The 19,647-nt window shown below is 37.8% G+C and overlaps 1 protein-coding gene across 2 annotated transcripts in view; it reads left to right on the top strand.

Moving 5' to 3' along the window:
• Positions 1-19,647, top strand: part of Plxdc2 (plexin domain containing 2) — a 386,926-nt gene that overhangs the window by 271,874 nt on the left and 95,405 nt on the right. For both annotated transcript variants that reach the window (XM_087591183.1, NM_001108422.2), the window contains exons 5-6: positions 2,168-2,290; positions 11,086-11,204. In XM_087591183.1, coding sequence (XP_087447309.1) covers positions 2,168-2,290; positions 11,086-11,204 — 242 coding nt within the window. The remainder of the gene's footprint in view (positions 1-2,167; positions 2,291-11,085; positions 11,205-19,647) is intronic.

Consider the following 19,647-nt stretch of genomic DNA (forward strand, 5'->3'; position numbering starts at 1 on the left):
GAGTCCAAATGCTACTGTGCACCTCATAAACTCATAAATACATTTCCAATGCATGCTACCTGTCATCCAAAAGATTAACAAAAAAAAAAAGTTACAGGAATGTAAATGAAGTGTCTGAAATGTTGCATGTTCTGACTGTGTTCCTAGTCATTGCTTCTGCTGTTTGCACACAGTGGTCTAGAAAAATGACTTCAGGCCGGATTTACCATTTTCTTTCCTTGCTCTGCTCTCAGTTAAGCAGTCTTGTCCATCACCACACAGATAACATGGATGAGGAGGAAACTAGTCAGAGCTCATGCTTTCCGAAAGGACTCCTTTGCGGTCTAATTAAAGCATCTGCTTTCAAGGTTTCAACTGTAGAAGTTTTTATGTGTGTCTATTTTAATGATTAAATTATAAATGGATTATGGTGAAGGAAAGAAAAAAATTAATTACAGGGTCTGCAAAAAGGGCTCTGCTTTGTGTTTATAATTATGGGGAAGTACATATGAGGGTATGATTGGAAATCTGGAGGGAAATATGATAAAAAAAGATCTTATCAGGCACAGTGTCTTCTAATAGAAAGTAGTCATTTATGATTTTAATAATAAAACTTTATTAAATGTACTAATAACTACCGATTTAATTTTGCAATGCCTTTCATAGAAATCACAATTTACAACCTGAAATCACAAAACCACAATATGCATTGAAATTTTTATTCAGACCATGAATGAGATAAAATGTTTGACACTTTGGAGGCTTAAATATTACAGTTTTTTTTCAAAATATCTTGTGTCTTTTCCTTTTTAAAAAAAAAATGATATATAGGCGTCTCCGCTCTCTAATGATGCCACGATTGTCTGAATATCCTAATTGCCTCGCCACAAATCTCTTGTTCTGAATTTTATTTTATAATATTGTATATGTAGGTTTATTTTTATGCTTACTCTTGATTGTGCCTCTTTAGATTAATATTAAAATGAGCATGTATTTCTTGAAATGAGTCTTCTCTCAGGCAGATAAAAACATTGAAGATCAAAAGCCAGTGTAAGATTAACAATTTGTCATGGATATTTTACAAAGCAAAGAAACCGGATATGAATAATTAAAAACGTGGCAGGGATGTAAAATGAGAACTTTTAAAAGTTAGTTCAAGGCTCAAGTTCCATAGAGTAAGTGCTTCCCACTAATCCCCCGCCGAAATAGGTTGGTGCTGAGATCTCACAAAGAAGGGACATTTATAGGTTGTCAATATTGTACCATCTTACCTACAAATATGTAGACCTATATTCTTGATATGAACCTTGAATTATAAAGGCTCTCACAAGCTGAACTGTCATAAGAAAACAAACAGAAAGAGTAGATCCTGCCACTTAGACTCTGGGCTCTTTTTGATGCAGGGATTAAAATGTTAGGACATTTTAAGACTGAAGATGTTGCTCTGGAGGAGAGTGCTTGCCTGTGTCATGACATATATGTCTACATGTATGAGACACTAGGTTTCCTCTCCATCGCTACTGCCAACAGCAGCAACATCAAGAACAAACCAACCCACAACTAAACACAATGAAAGGAAATTCACCTATAAAAGACCTTGCAAGTCAGGCTGGTGTTAAAATGAGACATTAGGGGCTGGAGAGAGGGCTCAGCGGTTAAGAGCACTGGCTGCGCTTTCAGAGGTCCTGAGTTCAATTCCCAGCACGCATATGATGGTTCACATCCATCTATAATGTGATCTGATGCCCTCTTCTGGCATGCAGGTGTACATGTAGATAGAATACTCACAATTAATTAATTATTAATTAATAAGATTAAAATAGAAAAATGGAAGATTTTCTTTATCTCTGTTAAACTTTTTTTACCCTGTTTCTTTGAGGTAGTAGTCACTCTGTACACAATTAAAAGTGTGTGTGTGTGTGTGTGTGTGCGTGTATATTCATATATATATATATATTTATATATATATTTATATATATATATGGTTGCTGAGAAGCAATTCTGCTAGATACTAACAAATTATATAAGAATTTTTATTTTATTTAGAAAAAGTGTTGCCAACCAGACACTAAGTGTGTGCCTTATCTTAATGTATCTATAAAGTGTGATTGCAATTGAATATAGCTGTTTTGGTTTTGATTTTATCTGGCACTATTTCTTAACAAATTTCCTGTTTTTCTCATTATAGGTTTCATATACACTGGAGAAGTTGTGCATCGAATGCTGACAGCTACACAGTACATAGCCCCTTTAATGGCAAATTTTGATCCCAGTGTATCCAGAAATTCAACCGTCAGATACTTTGATAATGGTAAGTATTGATTGCCCTGTTTGTGGTGAATGCAGAAAAAACAAACAACAAACAAGGAAGCAAACAAAACGCAGTAACAAAAACAAACCCAAGCACCATATTCTAATCAACATTTGGGGGGGGGTCTGTATACCCAATTTGTAAATATAACACATGTGCTTAACAACGCCCTAAATTCGTAACACTGTTAAATGTTAGATTGTTAAAGCGACGTAAGGTGGTCATCGCACAGCTATTCACTTACTCATTCTTCATTCAGAAAATGGTTGTTTACATCACAATAGAATACATGAGTGGCTATAGACAGAACATCCCACAAAACATATGTATTGATGCTATTTGTCATAAATCCTTCCTATTATAAATGTCTAGGTGAGTATAAATTTAATACTAATCAACTTCAGGTAGAGGCCGATAGTATACTGTTTTGAAATGAATTTTCCACAAGTTAATTTCTGCAACTCATGTATCAATGTGCTGAACTCACCATTCCAAACTATGTCAGAGGCATTTACATTTTACTTAAGATAAAATATCACTGGCATTGAAATATGAAATTGGTCAGGTTATGGTATACTAGGCCTACTGACAGCAATCTAAACTCTGTGTTTCTTTTGAGAACATATAAAGTGTCTTACTCACTGTTTTCTTCTTTTGAAGAGACACCATGACCACAGCATCTCTTATAAGAAAATCCTTTAATTGGGGCTGGCTCACATTTTCAAAGCTTACTCCATTATCAGCATGGCAGAGAGTATGGTGACAGGCATGTCAGTCTTGACGACAGAGAAGTATTTGAGAGCTACATCCTGATACATGGGCAGAGAGAAAGACACTGGGGTTGGCTTGGGCTTTTGCAATCTCATTGACAGCCCATTCTCACTGACACAGACCCTTCTATAAGGTCAAATTTCCTAATTCTTCTAAACCTTTCAAATAGTACCACTGTATGGTGACTATGCATTCAAACATATAATAAACTTTAGGGTCCATTCTTACTCAAACCATTACATTCTACTCTCTACCTCCAATAGGCTTTTAGCCATACAGTAATGCAAACATGCATTTAATCCAACATTCGAAATCCCAAGATTGCTCAAAAAGATAAAGCATTTCATTGGGTGCTTAGTTACAGTTTCAGTGACATAGTTCATAATCATTATGGTGGGGAACATGGTACTAGAGAGGTAGTTGAAAGCTACTTCTTGATTTGCAAGCAGAGAGATACTGGATATGGTTTAGGCTTTTGAAACCTCAAAGTGCACTCTACAATTCCTTTAACAAAGATATCGTCTGGTTCTTTCAAATAGTGGCATTCTCTGGTGACTAAGCGTTCAAAAATATAAGCCTATGGGGTCCCTTCTTATTCAGATCACTACATACACTCTGACCGGAGCCTGATATAGCTGTCTCTTCAGAGGCTCTACAAGAGCCTGATGTACAGAGGCAGATATTTACAGCCAATCATTGCACTGAGAACTGAATCCTCAAAGGAGGAGTTAGAGAAAGTACTGAGGTAGCTGAGGGGAATGCAACACCAGAGGAAGAACAACATCGACCAACCAGAACCCCAGAGCTCCCAGGGACTAAATCACCAACCAAAGAGTACACATGGAGCAACCCACGGCTCCAGCCGCATATGAAGCAGAGGATGGCCTTGTCAGGCATCAATGGGAGGAGAGGCTCTTGGTCCTGTGAAGGCTCGATGCCCCAGTGTAGGGGAATGCCAGGGCAGGGAGGCAGGAGGGAGTGGGTGGGTGGGTAGGGGAACACCCTCAAGGAGGCAGGGGATGGGGAGATGGGATGTGGGGGCTCCGTATGGAAAACCAAGAAAGAGGATAACATTTGAAATGTAAATAAAGAAAATATCTAATAAAAGAAAAAATAGAAAAAAAAGAAAAAAACTAAAATGTATTTTTAAACATCATTAAGATTCAAATAAAAGACTTTAGGTCTTAGAACTTTGGTGAAACTTTGGGTTTCTCTTACCCAAATTATAGGGAAAAAATTATAAGGAAAAGCAAGGTTTCTAACAGAAGAAATACATTTAAAATTTTTATATCTTTTTTTTTCCGGAGCTGGGGACCGAACCCAGGGCCTTGTGCTTGCTAGGCAAGTGCTCTACCACTGAGCTAAATCCCCAACCCTATATCTTGATTATGATTTTCCCTCCTTTTATTTTCTCCCACTTCATCTCTAATCCAGATTTATGCTTTTTCTCTCTTTTGTTAGAAAAAAAGCAGGCAGGGAGACCTGCCTGTTTCAACACTCAGGGTAGCCATACAATTACTAAATTGGAAACACATATACACACATGCACGAGAAGTGGCAGGGTAAAAAGTATATATTATAAAATATATATTTGTTTTCTGTTCGTCATCTACTACTGGACATGCAGGCTACTTTTAATTGTGTTTTGCTTCTTCATTGAAACTCCATTGGAGGTAAAAATCCCAAATTTTCATTTCCAGGTGACTATCCATTAGAGATAGCATCCAAATTAGGGGTGAGGGGTGTGTATCCACTGCTTTCAACTCTAGGACCCCATCTAGAGAAGACCCATGCACGCTCTGCATACACTGTGAGAGACATTGGTTCAGTAGCACAGGATATTAAGAACCAGGCTTTTACATTTTTGTCATTAAAAAGTCATAACATATTAAATATTAAATCTTCTCTTCTCTTGCCTATTTCTCTCTTACAATTATTGTTACAAACTAACATATACTACTCCAAGTGCCCTTTAAGTTCTTGACATGGATAATAACTATGTACTAAGAAACCTATCTTCAGTTCTTAGTACAGGATCATAAAAGATGGTGCATGACTATAAATATTCAGTGACCAAATAAATGAAAAGCCTAAGTACTCAAGATGAATATTTACTTCTAAGAATTTTGGAATCATTAATAAGAGGAAAGTATTCTCCCTTGGTGACGTAACTTTTGTATGATGGCCGAAGAATATAGAATTCCCATGGTATCATATGATACAGAAAACTGAGTTACTGCTGTGTTACTTATTAATGCATGAAGCAGCTTGATATACTGCACAGCTGTTAATGTCATAGCAACTTGCTGAAGCAGCCTTTGAATTGACAGGGAAGGATCACTGACATCCGCTATAGGATAGGAACAACCTCTTGAGGTCACAGAGGTTCTTCTGAAGTAAAACCATAGTATTTAAAGCACCAATTTTTAAGGCATGTTTTAATGTTATAGATAGCCCAAAGGATGTCTGCACTCTGTGTGAGTCAGGAATGTTAATGTGCAAAATGGGACATCTATAAAAATAGTACCTTTCATTAGAAAAATGATTTGATGGTTCATAAATAGCAAATCAGATAGTAAAGTTCTTAACAGTGGTCAGTAACCTGATCAAGGTTGGAATCAGAAGGAAAATGGAGGTGTTTGATCAGTAGCATTAGTTTATTCTAGTTATGCTTATAGATTGAATATCAAAAGTTTGATTCATCAGGTGATTTAATTTTGATTCAGGAAGCTGAATGCCAATCATATCTGGGATCCTCCATGAACTCCTGTGGATGGCTATGAGTTGGTTTAGATTTTTTAAAATTACTTTAATAAGAGTTCTTAAATGTTTCTACATTTTTTAGCCAATAGACTAAAGATGGGGAGAGAAAGATGGTAAATGGGACAAGTAAATTATGGGCTTGTGTAGAAGTAGTTTTTTGGGGGACAATTCCAGTCTTCATTGTCAGGATATCAGCAGTCCAGTCTAAAACATCAAACCCATATCAATAACAGCAGTTCAGTCTAATTGGCAAACATCAAGCACAAATCAGTAGTAGCGACTCCATCCAGAAGAAGCCACAAGGCTTGGCCTAATTGGCATGAGTCCATGGAAGTAGCCAGAATACCATAAGAAGTTCTTCAGTGTGTTTTTCTCTATGCAGTCATGACAAGAGTAGATCAGTGAAGACTGGCGAAGAGTTGTAAGGCGAACCAATACAAGAGTGTCATTGTCTGTCTGTTGGATTCTACTTATACTCTTTCCAAGCATCACATGTTCTCTCACGTGTCTATTTCAGCAAAACATCCTCTCATAAGATAGCTTCCAGATAAACAGCAATGACATAACTGAGTCTCTAGTAAAACCATAAATTTCCCCTTCAGTTATCCATGCTTAAATATCTTCAAAGAGGCAGGTAAAAAGGGTCATGATGGGAAGCAGAGCTCTCAGCTCTCTGAATGGATAGGCAGGGTTCTTTACTAGCTGATAATTTTCTTTTACTCCACCATTGTTCAGTGTGATGAGCAGAAAGCAAATCACAAAAGACACCTCTACTCTCTTGTCTACCATTATTGTTCGACCTCAGTACTGTTCATTAAAATTTGAAACTTGAAGCCTTGGTCCTCCAGTAAACAAAATAATAGAAATATTTGGCAAATTTTAAAACTCAAGGACAACATTTACACTAAAATGTATTTCCATTATTATTATACAGAAACACAAAAATAAGCCACTCTGCCACTCTACAAAGTAAAGCCTTTTCCACACTGTGCTACTTTTCACCCATACCTTCACACTGGAGAGATGGTTCAGCCATTAAAGAGTAGGCTCACAGCCAAAAATATAAGAAATATCTTCACCAGAATTTTCACTAAAATACTCACTTATATTCACCTCTCCTTCTCATAAAGACTATGAAGCCATTGTATTCAATCAAATCAGAAAGCCCTTGAATGTAATAAATATTCTTCGCACATTATAGAAGAGGAAACAGCTGCATTCAGGTAAATTGTGTCCCAATTAGGAAGAGAAATTTGGAGGCAGTTAACTGTCTACCTTTACCTGTACCACAGACTACAGCAGAAGGTACACAATCTAAACTTGAGTGAAGTAGACATGGCAGACATGATCAGACAACTCTTGCACATGTAAAATTATTATTGAACATGTAAAAGTTTTAACTATCAGTATGTTTTTAATATTTTCCAGAATTAAAGCACGATATCATAGACACAGTGGTATCTATTAGCCAAAGAGCTATGATCTCTACCTATGACAGGGCTGAGCATTTCCTATGGTTAAAAGTTCCAGGGTCAAGTTCAACAATGTTTTGGTGTTACTTCTAAAACTGTATCAAGAGAAACATACTTCTATTCTTTTAACATCCTTTAAAAGTTTATAAATAGTAGTAAGACTATTTAAAAGTTCCATCTAGCTCTAGACTCATTACTCATGCCCAGAGCAAATGCTATTAAGTCCACCACAATATAGTGATTTTTAAAAATCAGAAAGCAGGTAAATTTTGTCAATATGTACATTTTATTCATCTAGTTCTGTTATATTTTGACACAGCTTCTTTTGGCTCCAAGATTTCACATATATGGGCCTCCCTTTGAGGTCACAACCGAAGCTAATCCTTCAACAGGCATCCACCTTCTGGATTAATGTGACAGAGGCCCTTCAGGGTAGTGAGGGTAGAAAAGGACTTCTATTCTCACACTGTTGCCCAATTTTTATTTTGTCACTCACCTCAGTCCCCAAATAGTTGTTTACAGGTCTTTGAACCTACACTCTCTGTCACATAGATTTTGTTTTGTTTTCTTGGAATTGATTTCTTTAAAACACACTCTAATTCATGCGCCACTTTCCCCCCTCATTCTTATAGCCAAGTGTCATCTCTCAGGCCTTTATTGGCTGCTCTCTTGTCACTGTATCCCATTCCTGCTCGCTACTTTACTCAAGTATATCTGGCTAGTCTCCTTTATCAAGCCAAAATCTACTGACTACATGACTGTCTTTATCACATCTTGGCCTGTATGCCTGTAGGCTCGGCAGACCAGATTAGGAGCTGTGTGAACCACCCGAGTTGGGGATGAGGTGGGAGGAATGAAGGAAGCATTATCCAGGAAGCAAGCTGAGTCGCCTATGGAGGGTAGGCAGAACACACAGCGTTATAAAGCTCTGTCTGAGAAGTATCACTGAGTTTCATCATCCCCTGAGAATTTGCTAGATATACAGACTATTGCTCTACCTGGTGACCCAAACCTATAATCTTAGCTACTGGGGAAGCCATGATTATAACCTGCCAAGGATATAGCATGAGTTCAATGCTACCCACCCTAAGCAACATAATGAGACCTTATCTCAAAATAAAAACTAAAAAGAGGCAAAATTTGAAAGCCAAACAACTGAGCAAATTGCTTAAAGTCACTGGCATGGAGTTAAAACCTGGTTCAAAACAGGAAGCTGGTCAGTACACTTGGAATCATGGGGCTGTAGGACCAGATTTATAGCTTCACAGCTCTGCTTTGAAGTCGATGCCCAGGTCTCTGACACTCATGTAACCCCATCTTTGGGTTCCCCTCCTCCCATAAGGATTTGCCTGTAACTCAAAACTTTCATGTGCCTTGGTATCTCTAGAGTGTCTTTGATATAAAAATATAATATTTGACCTCTCACTTCAGAAAATCAATTATGAAGGAAAGATAATAATCCATTTTTCAGAATAAGTCACAAGTAGTATTGATATGGGCAATTTAAGCATCACTCTAATAGCTCTGATATAAAGGGTCTTATGAGATACCATTCATGTGTTAGATACTGGGTGCAAGCATATATGCATATATGTATGTATATACATATATATGTATGTGTGTGTATTATAGATATACATAAGAAATTTAACCAACATTTATAGCTAAGCAAAGGTCATAGCTGTTTGTGATCTATTTATTTAAAAAATAAAAACATGATATCCACAAATTCAAACATGAATTCTCGTCGGTGACCAGAGTAGCTATTACTGTTTCAAATCAGGTTTTGCCTCCCCGGTTTCATGGTAAACAGGAAAAGATCGAGGCACCACGAGAAGATGTAACCAGAGCAGCTTCAGCCTAGTCCACCTCCAGGGCTTAGGGAGTCAGCCCAGGCCTCTGTGAGCTGCTCCTCAGTCTCCTGAGAGCAAAGCAGCAAAGATGGAAATACAGGCATCGTTCACCAAGGAGAAGCAGCGTCAACATTCGTTAAAGGGACCTTTTCAATAGAGAGTAAACTTACGTCTTCCAAAAGACATTATTACGTCTTTTATATGTAAGCCTAGCTTTTGTGAAGGGGCTCTCTCTCAGTATTTGTCAAAAGTATTTGAAATCCATTCAATCCACCATGCTGTTTAGAAAATGTCCTATGGAAATTTAAGGAGATAGTATCCATTAACATTAATAAAATTGCTAAGAAAAAATTCCACCATGCTGAGCAGGGGCCACATTAACCTCAGTATGAACTCAGAAATGATTGATTGATTGATTGATTGATTGATTGATTGATTGATTGATTTTATGTGCATGGTTGGTAGTTTTTCCTCTCTCCTCTCTCCTCTCTCCTCTCTCCTTTCTCCCCTCTCCCCTTTCCCCTCTTTCTCTCTCTTTTAGCTTGTAAGATATCACTTCACTCAAGTTCATTCAAATAAATACCAACAAAACTGAAACAATTTTATAAGCATACATCTACCCTCTCATAGGATATAATATCACGAGGAGGTCAGACTCTGTGTGGGATATCAATAGAAATTCTTATTCTGAATCTAATTGTAGTGAAATTGGCAAAAGTACAGATTGTTAGATACGTCATAAGATAAAAGAATGTGACTGTCCCAAGAGTCAAGGTAATGATTATCAGCGACAGGGTACGAAATTGTTCTTGGGTGAAAGAGACTAGAGAGATGTAATGGATGAATGCGATATACGATCCCTAACTGAATCATTCAGATAGATAGATAGATAGATAGATAGATAGATAGATAGATAGATAGATAGATATATGATTATACATTTATATATAAAGGGCACTCTAAACTTCAAGAAAGCACTGGATAGAATGGTAGTGATATACAGGTTCTTTTTAATGTCTAGTTTGGTTTTCTTGTATTTAAGAAAAAGTTGGATGCTGTAATGAGATCTTACTATATATGGTGGAGGGAAACAGAATGTAGAAAAAAATCAACAGGATGTCTCCAAGAGGGGAGGTGGAGTATGTCATTTGAGGCTTAAAATATTCTATAGGTAGAAAGTTAAAGAGATCTTGAAGGCTCCAGAGGAAGGAAGAGGTCTTCTCAGTGGGATTCTCTCTTTGCAAGTGTGTAGAAGGAGGAAAGGAAGCCCTGGCTGCTCTTTCCTGATCACAGACTTCCTTGTGTAGGTTTTAGCACTGCAGGGTTCAGAAGGTGGGTTAAAAGCTAGCACCTATGGGCTCCAAACTTCTCTCCCTCCATAGCTGGCTGAAGTCCTGAGGGAAAACATTCCTTGGGGTAGCTATGCATCCTCAGCCAGGTTTTTCGGTAGGCAGTCCTAACAGATAGAAGGTTTTCCCCAAGTGGTCAGCTTCAGAATTGGACAGCTTAACTGCCCCAATTCTAACAACCAGAATGTTCACCAGATTCAGATGTTCTTTCTTCCTTTTTGAGAGTGCGCTTCTTCTTAAATCCCTGGCTGTCCTGAAACTCATTCTATCAGCCAGCCTGGCCTCAAACTCATGTAGACCCACCTGCCTCTCCCTCCTGAATGCTGGGTTAAAAGTGTAGTCCCACCACTGCTCAGCAAGATTAAATTTTTATCAAATATTTAGAGTAAACTCAATCTTTAAATTTATATACATATGTGTGTATGTATTTCTGCATGCCAAAAGGTATCTGGAAGCAGAGTTCCAGTTCTCCATTTAAAATTGAAGTAGCACAGTGTCCTGATGTGACAAGTAGATATGGGACTGTTCTTCCCGAATTGAGGCACCCATTTTCTCCTGTGTTTCCTCTTTCTCCTGCTGCGTTACAGGCACAGCTCTTGTTGTCCAGTGGGACCATGTCCACCTGCAGGATAATTACAACTTGGGAAGCTTCACATTCCAGGCCACACTCCTCATGGATGGGCGTATCATCTTCGGATACAAAGAAGTAAGTGACAGGCTGAAGGTAACACTTCCTCTTCCCATTGTTCACACCCATGACCTTTCCCTCTTGAAATTTTATTGGCACGAACTTCCAATCACTCTCCTACTTACTGGTTTCTCTTGCTGAATAAATTAACCTTTTTTTTGGACCAAGAACTGTCGGTTAAGACGGGGGCGCGTCTTTTGTTTTGTATTCTGACATCATTATATTGAGACCCACACAATTATGAAATTATTGTAAGTATAATAAGGAACCTCTAAGAAAGAATGATTATTTCCAAGATTTTTTTTTAATCCTTACTTAGGTATTTATGATTTTAGGTTTGGTGGAGGTTTGCCATGTTGATTTCTTGTGTTATTCTGGTCCCCAAATATTAGTTGACATGAAAAAGGTTGATTTTAATATTGAATTCCAGGAAAGTAATGCCTATAATTTTCTGGCTAATATTCACTAAAATGTTATGGGAAGAATTATTAGAATCTTACTGACCAGGAGAACAGAACTTTTATGTTGTTCCATATTGACAAACTGACAGCGAATGAAAATTTACAAAATTGTAACCTTAAGCTTTGAAGAATGTTTAGACTAGCACGTCAGTGCATTTGACTTCAAGCTTTATTGTCAGTATGATGAAGAATATATCCAAAAAGTAACAAAAACTATGGAAGTAATTTTTAAGACAGTAGTAGTTATAAGAGTAATTCTGACATGTAAATTATTGCTGGCATGTTTAATGCATAGTTAACAGGTGACTACAATAAAATTTTGTATTCTGACATCATTAGCATAATGACATAATTTATGAAATTATTGAATATTTTATAGTATTATAAGGAATAGCTAAGAAAGAATAATTGTTGTAAAAGGCTTTTTATCCATATCTTTTTTTAAATTCAAGGATTAGTTTTTTAAAAAGAATCACTGATTTTTAAACAGTTGTGATAATAAAGAAAGAATTCAAGGTGGTCATTTTTTCTGAAATCTATCTATACTGTGAAGTGAGCATATAAAATTTTGTTGTGGTTTGCCCTGAAGTTATCTGTATTTTGATGCTAATTCCACTGCCCCAAGGACAGCCGCCTAGTCACTTACTCAGAACTCAGGTGACTTCATCAGAACCACCTCCCCATTGAATTTGTAAAGTACAGGTGAGAGGCAGGTACAGGATAGAAGGAGGCTGTCATTGGAAAAGAAGGAAGGATGGGTTGGAGAGAAGTTTGAAGGAAGAGGAGGAGACTAGAACCGAAAGTGGAGACCGGAGGAGGAGCGGGTGAGAAGCCATGGCAGGTGACATTAAGATTCTGCTCTGTGTATTTACAGGTTGTTATTAATGTTCCTAAGGGATGGATGGTACCGGGCTTTGTATGTTTCAGTGGGCAATTATATCTCACCAATTGGATCTAAGATTATTGTGTTGTGTGTTCTTTTATGTGAGGGTTTGGGTATAGGAAAGTGTGCGGCTGGGATGTGTTTCTGCCAAGATATCTAGCAGATATCTTGGGGCACTGAGGTGCTGGACCTAGCGGGGTAAAAGACAACTTTACCTTTTTTATTTTTTATATCTTTACAACAACAAAATTTCACCTAAATGCAACAACTTTTAAAAAGCTAACAGTTATTGACAGTTATTTTCATTATTTGGACAAGATTTTCCACGCAGAACTTTATTTCCTCAGGGCACTCTGCAGAAGGAGAAAGATAGAGGTGCCTTGTTCTGCGTTGCTTTGTCCAGGGCTGGCTGTAGATATCACTGCCCAGTGTGCTCTTCTGCCACCTTTCCTTGGAGCTGGGAAAAGTTCTCTGAGAATAGTTCTTAGAACAGAATAGCCTCATTCATTCCCAGAGTTTATTGGGTCCTAAGGGACTGAATGGAATGTCAGCATAACATCGAGAAATGGTTTTTGATCGTTTTAACTATCACTGTTGGTTTAAACTGTTTCTGGAAGGATCAGGGTCAGTAAGTCTGATGTCTTCCCCCATACCCGCCATCAACATTGTCAAAACAGAGATTTGCCTTTCATCCCAGCCTTATTCTCTAGCTCTTATGATCAAAATTGCCCTGGTTATTTACACAGCCCTTTAAGACTGTCTCACACTGCGGAGTTCAAGCCAATTCTTTTGTCCCTTCTCTGTTCTCAGTTGGCATTTCGGAATGTTTCTCATATTGTCCATTTTAATCAAGGAAAAGTTTCCCATTGTGGTTTTCCTGCATTCTCATGGGGACGTTTAAGCTGACAGACAGTTCAGTGTTGCCAGACTTTCCAGACGTTGTCCTGTGAGCCCCCAAAGGTCTCTAATTATTATTATTTGTTTTTCTATTTGTTTTTCATAAAGCAGTTTCTCTCTTTTTATTTCAGATCACTTTTATACATATCTGTGTATACAATGTATTTCTAAAGTTGAGGTAGCTTACTGCTGGAATGTTTGTCTAGCAGAAACACACACACACACACACACACACACACACACACACACACACAGACAAATCTCTCTGAATCTCTTTCCATAAAATTTTTCAAAGTAAGAGTCCTTTTGAGCGCTTAGAAGATGGCTCAATGGGTAAACTTCATACTGTGCAAGCATGAGGATATGAGTTCAATCCCCCAGAACTCGTGTTAGAAACAAAAATGGTGTGGTGGTAGGTGGTATATACTTGTAACTCTAAGACTGGGTTACATGGCGACCAATGAATTCCTAGGGCTTACTGACCAACCAGCTTAGCTGAGGTGGCAGGCTTCCAAACAGTGAGAAACCAAGTCTAGAAGATGGAGTAGGTTGTCCCCTAAGAATGACATCTGACCAAGATCTTTGGCCCGTCTCATACACTTGCAAATGAGTTTACCTACACACACACAACGTCCTTGTAAAGGGGAGTAGCAACTAGATGTTCTCTTCACCTCGAAGGAAAACGTTTTAAGATCACATGACAGCAAAAAATAGTGCTCCTCCAACCACGTCATCCTTCTGGATGTTCTGTCACATGAAGTACCCAGGTGTCCATCAGCTCCTGATGCTTCGTCTCTTTTCTGTAGCATCAAAGCGCCAACACAGAGGTGAGCAATCGGTGCTGTGGGTTGATGAAATTGTAGAACACATGGTGATTTTACAGCAAACAAACCGAATGAAAGAGCTTAAATGATGGGCTTAGACACAGGATTAAATCAAGGATAATTTAGCATTAAGTCGCTTTATTTGGTGTGCCTAGCCTCTTGATCTCTTTCTTTCCCAAGGAAGCTATGCATAGCAACTTATAAACCAAGTTATTTGTGTTTTCAATAAATTCTTGTTGATTTTTGAAGTTCACTCATTGTTTTTATTCGGTTCTTCACAACTGTACAAATACAAGAATAGTCAGAAGAGGTATTCCAGTTAGCCTTTAAAGCGATTCTTAAAACAACAGACAACGTAAATAATAAAATCCTGTGTATCTTTCCAGAGTCAAGAATGGAAACTGTAAAGCGAGAAGTAAGCACAAATACCTCTGCCCAGGATTGTTCTTTACAAACTGAGGACAGCTTTGATGATTTTACTGTGTTTGAAGGAAGGGAGAGTAAAAAAATATTCCTTACATAAATCCACCAATAAAGAACTTGGTTACATTGCAAGTTATAACTAATACTGAGTGCCATGCAATAAATTTCATTTCCATTGCACCCATGATTATACATTATTTATATTCCTCTTAGTTACCATTGGCATACCAGTCATCCATACCAACCTATCAAATGGCCCTCCCGTTCTGTCGAGCTTCCAAATAATCATTTTCCAACAGCATTCATTTTTTCCTGGTGCTGAGTAGATAAGGAATTATCAAAATATAACCAAATCCATTTCCGTTTTCCATAGCAATCTTGCTTCTGCCGAGATTGCATTAGGGAAACGCTGCTTCTCCCTAAACTACAGATGGGTATGGATTTGCACGTGGCTCTAACGGGTTCTTCAGCACTGTCAAGCTGTTCTCTGCAGCTGTACTATTATTAGGAGCCTAAATTCCCTCAGATGGGTCTTTTTTCTGAGGTGGTAGTAATGTGTTATTCAACCGAAGGTTTGAAATCCTGTTTTGTATAAGAGCCAGATTCTTATTGTCACCTGGTTGCTTATGTAAGCTAGTATTGAAACAGTTTACTTGGGTGAAACCGAATTAGGGAGAATAACTTTAACCTCATAAGAACAATGCCAACCAACCAGAGCTTTCAGAGACTAAACCACTACCCTATACATGGACTGACCCATGGCATATGCAGCAGACAGTGGCCTTCTTGGGCACCAGTGGAAAGAGAAGTCCTTGGTCCTGCCAAGCTGGACCCCCCAGTGTAGGGGAATGTTGGGGGAGCAGAAAGAGTGGCTAGAAGGGGGAACACCCTTATAGAAGAAGGGGAGGGTGATGGGATAGGGGGCTTATGTCCTGGGAAAAGGAGGGTCAGCTGAATGAATGGAAATATTCAACCTCAGGAGGTGGGAGGTGGGGGGACTCTCTAGGATGTACCAGAGGCCCAGGAGGTGAGAGACTCTCAGGACTCAGTGGGTTGACCTTAGCCCAAATGCCCAACAGAGACAGGAAATGCACATAACTACCCCTTGAGAGACTTGAGTCCCCCTGGATTGGGGAGTCCAGCCTGAGGGTTTGGGAGTTGGGGGGAGTGAGAGGTGGGGGGATCAGAGGATGGGTGGGTGGGTAGGAGCACATCCTCTTGTAGACAGGGCAAAGCAGGAATGGGATAAGGAACTGTCAGAGGGTGGACCAGGATAGGGATAACAACTGGACTGTATAAAAAGGATTAAAGAGAAAGATGAAAAGAAAATCCCTCAGATTACCAAGCACTGCTGTGCTGTGTCTTTCAATCCTTCTGGACTGGTTCAGCTTCTAGCTAGTACAGATTAAGCATCTGACTAACAAACCCTCTATTCCTTTAAATATATGAGTAACATCCCTTTAACAGTTTGTAACTCACTCCAGTGTCTGTTTCTTATGAAGCAATTTGTATCATCTATCCTTACTGTCCCCCTTCTCCAGTTTCATTCGATAATCATGTCTCCATGTACACTAGGTCACTTCTGATCAAGTGATAGACTTTGTTCACATGACCCTAAGGGTCATGTTTAGAACTATAATGTTTGCTATAGGGAACATTTACTTTCTTAATTGGGCACTGAGGGTCGGACAGATAGGTGATTTTCTCCTCCCTCCTTCCCTCCCTCCTCCCCTGGCAGACTTATTCAGAGTTCAGGCTCTTTGGCTGCTTAGTAGCATTGGCCGTAGGACTGTAGTCTTTTCACCATATTTAAAGAATTCTGGGTACTTATGGATCCTTTGCCTTAAATACTGGAAGGAACTTTTTCCTCAGCTAAAAAGGCAGTCTGAAGTTCTATTACTTTCTAGGCTCCAGGTCTTCTCTATGATAGACAGGTGTCTTCAGGATCCCTAGAGATGGTTTCCCCAGGCACCTGCCCTTTCAAGTCATGCTTTTGCTTTTCCTGTTAATCTGATTTTCTTGTTTGGCATTAGCAGAAGACATGACAAATTTGTTTGCCATATCTAGAAGTAGGAGTCCCTTTCACCTTAATATATAATACTTTAAGTTCGATGTAAATCTGACCTATTTGAAGTACTTCCTATATGCCAAGTGTTGTCCTGTATGCTTAAAGTATTATCATGTCTCTCACAAATAAACAAGAGATATTCACATTTATTGATAGAGAAACAACCTTAAATATTCAGACATGTTAAATAATTTTTCCAGAATTATGAACAAACGTTAACAAAAGAAACATACCCTGAAAGTCCATAGATCTAACTGCAGGGCCTCACTCACTTTGTAATCCTTAACTGGTTTTTCTAGCTGATTATTTTCAACTTAGAGACATAGTAACAGTGCTAAAAGGAACTTGCCTTTCCACAGCATTTATTCCATCACTTACTACTACTGTTCAACAAGAAGAACGTTCACATAGAATAAGTACATCTCTTCTTAAACGTGGTAAAGTTGGAAAATCAAATATCTGTCTTGTTCTGATAATTGCTAGCTATGACCCTAAATCCCAGAATTACTATATTATTTTCAGTACCTAGTTGGAGGATTGTTTGATTACAAATGGCGTCAACTGAGCTTTGGAGGCTATTGATAATCTCATGAGGAAACTACTTCCTCCGAACAGTGTATTATCTCAAAAGTGTGTCCTTCAAGCCTGCTGTTTCAGCGGATGATGCTGGCTTCCCTGATACACCACTTTGCTTTAGAAAGCTCTTCCCTCACCTGCTTCATCTCTCTTCACTAGAACACAAGCTAGAAAATAAATTAGAAAACAATGTGATTATTTAGTATGAATTGTAGACTTGATCATTTCTACTTGGTAAGTTAAGTAAAGGGATATCGATGGCCACTGGGTTATTTTAGTGCCATTAAAAAGCCACACCCATGGATGTCACAGACAATAGATTACAACACAGCCTTGGAAGAAGTCCATCACACCAATTCTCTTCAACAGCGAGTTTTAGAGGAGGTTCACTAAGGAGAAAAATGGCTATTTATTAAGTGATACAACTTTCAATTTCTTCTACCATTGTAGAACTTAAAAATGATATTCCTCACTGTGGCATTGACTGCTTCATTGGTGGAGAGCTCATAAGTCACCAAGACTAGCCAGTTGTGGCTTTCAGAAAATCCATTTTGCAGTTAATTTTTTTCTATGAGAACTATTCCTCTTATTTTAGCTATAATGACCTTTCATGCATGGTTATAACCTGGAAATCTTTAGGATGAATAGTTGTTGAACTTGTAGGATTCATGAGAAAAAAATACAGAAGCCTAAAAGAATTTGATAGTTAGACTGTCATCATTTATGTGTCTTCTGTATTGGTTTCTATATGAATAAAAATGTTTGGTGTGTACAAATATAAATTATTATACATAAAACCAACAAACCTTCAATGTAAGTAGAAAAGTGATATGTACATAATATTACTTATGATATATATATTCAATATACAGCATAAACATACAAATATATAGGAATATGTGCATATTCACAATATATATGAATATATAAATGTATATACACATGTTATAATATATATAATATGTGTGTATGTGTATATACATTGATATATATTATACAATGATATTCATATATATATATTGATATATATCAATATATATATAAATTGTGTCTGTGTGCGTAGATATAGTTCAATCTTTAGAAAGCCAGGAAAGCATAAAGGCTAATGAAAACCTCATTATGAAATGCATATAAAGAAAACATTGAGGTGATTCTCTGAATTTTAAATATATACAAATTGTATTTCAATTGCTTTATTAGGATCCCAACATTCCTATATTTGGATTATAATTTTAGTTATTTCTATAGGAAAGTCGCTAATATTTCAACTTTTTCTTTCCTCTCCAAATGTAAGAAAGTGATGAATTGAATTTTTCTGATAACAAATACTGTGGTTAAAATATATAATGAAATAGAACAGCGAAATAGGGAAGAAAAATCAACACTATAAAGAAAATTGTTTTAGAGTCATCTATTCTAATGATGGCTCCTTTACATGAGCCCGGTGATGCTTTTTCTGTGTATGTTCGTGTGTGCACTTCTTTGGTTATTTGTGGTTCCCTTTCAGTATTCTGTGACAGGGAGGGAGTGTTAATCCCTGGCATACTATTACTGCCAATTGTCAATCCATATCTTCTCTCCCTGATCTGATGTTCCACAACCGAAAAGCTCCTGGGTCCTTGTGGTTATAGCCATGAGTCACTCCACGTCCCACCTCAAATGTGAGGTACAGAGTTCTCTCATTTTTTTTCTCAGACCATGTTTCAGCAAGATCCTTTATTTGTCTTTCATCTCAAATGAAATCCCCACTTAGGTGTGTATGTCCTGAGGCAAGGGAAGCAGGCTTGGTCATATGGACAGCCACATCCTTGTTCTCTTTGGCATGAAGTTATCTCACTTGTTCACCAGTTCAAGAGTAAGCAGTCTTTAAATTAGAGGATACACTGGTTGCTTATGAATTTTATGGTGTATGAAGAATGTGTGTAGTTTGTTGTCAACATACAAATGTTAGAACATTTCAAATTAAAATAACCACATGTGTTTTTCTTAAGGTAACTGAAACCCTGGAATCACTGGCATAGATTTCCATATTGCAAAATAGAGAGAAAGGGCACATCATAGTTTTCCCTTCACGGTTTCTTCTTTATCACCCAACATCCACAATATCTTGAGTAGACATAATCTCCAGTCCCACTTTCATTAAAGAGATTTATTTTATTTATCAGCTTCACTTGTTGATTTATTTTTAGATTTTTCAATCTAAACATAAAAAGCATGAGTCATTCCTTCTTTGGTTGGTTGGTTGCTTTGGATCTATCTGATGGCTTCTTGTTGTGTAAAACAAGCCAAACTCACATTCAGGCTTTTTCTGCCCCAGCTCTTCCTGTGC

The sequence above is a fragment of the Rattus norvegicus genome, chromosome 17 (genome assembly GCF_021556685.1).
Source record: "Rattus norvegicus strain SHRSP/BbbUtx chromosome 17, alternate assembly SHRSP_T2T, whole genome shotgun sequence".
NCBI lineage: Eukaryota > Metazoa > Chordata > Mammalia > Rodentia > Muridae > Rattus > Rattus norvegicus.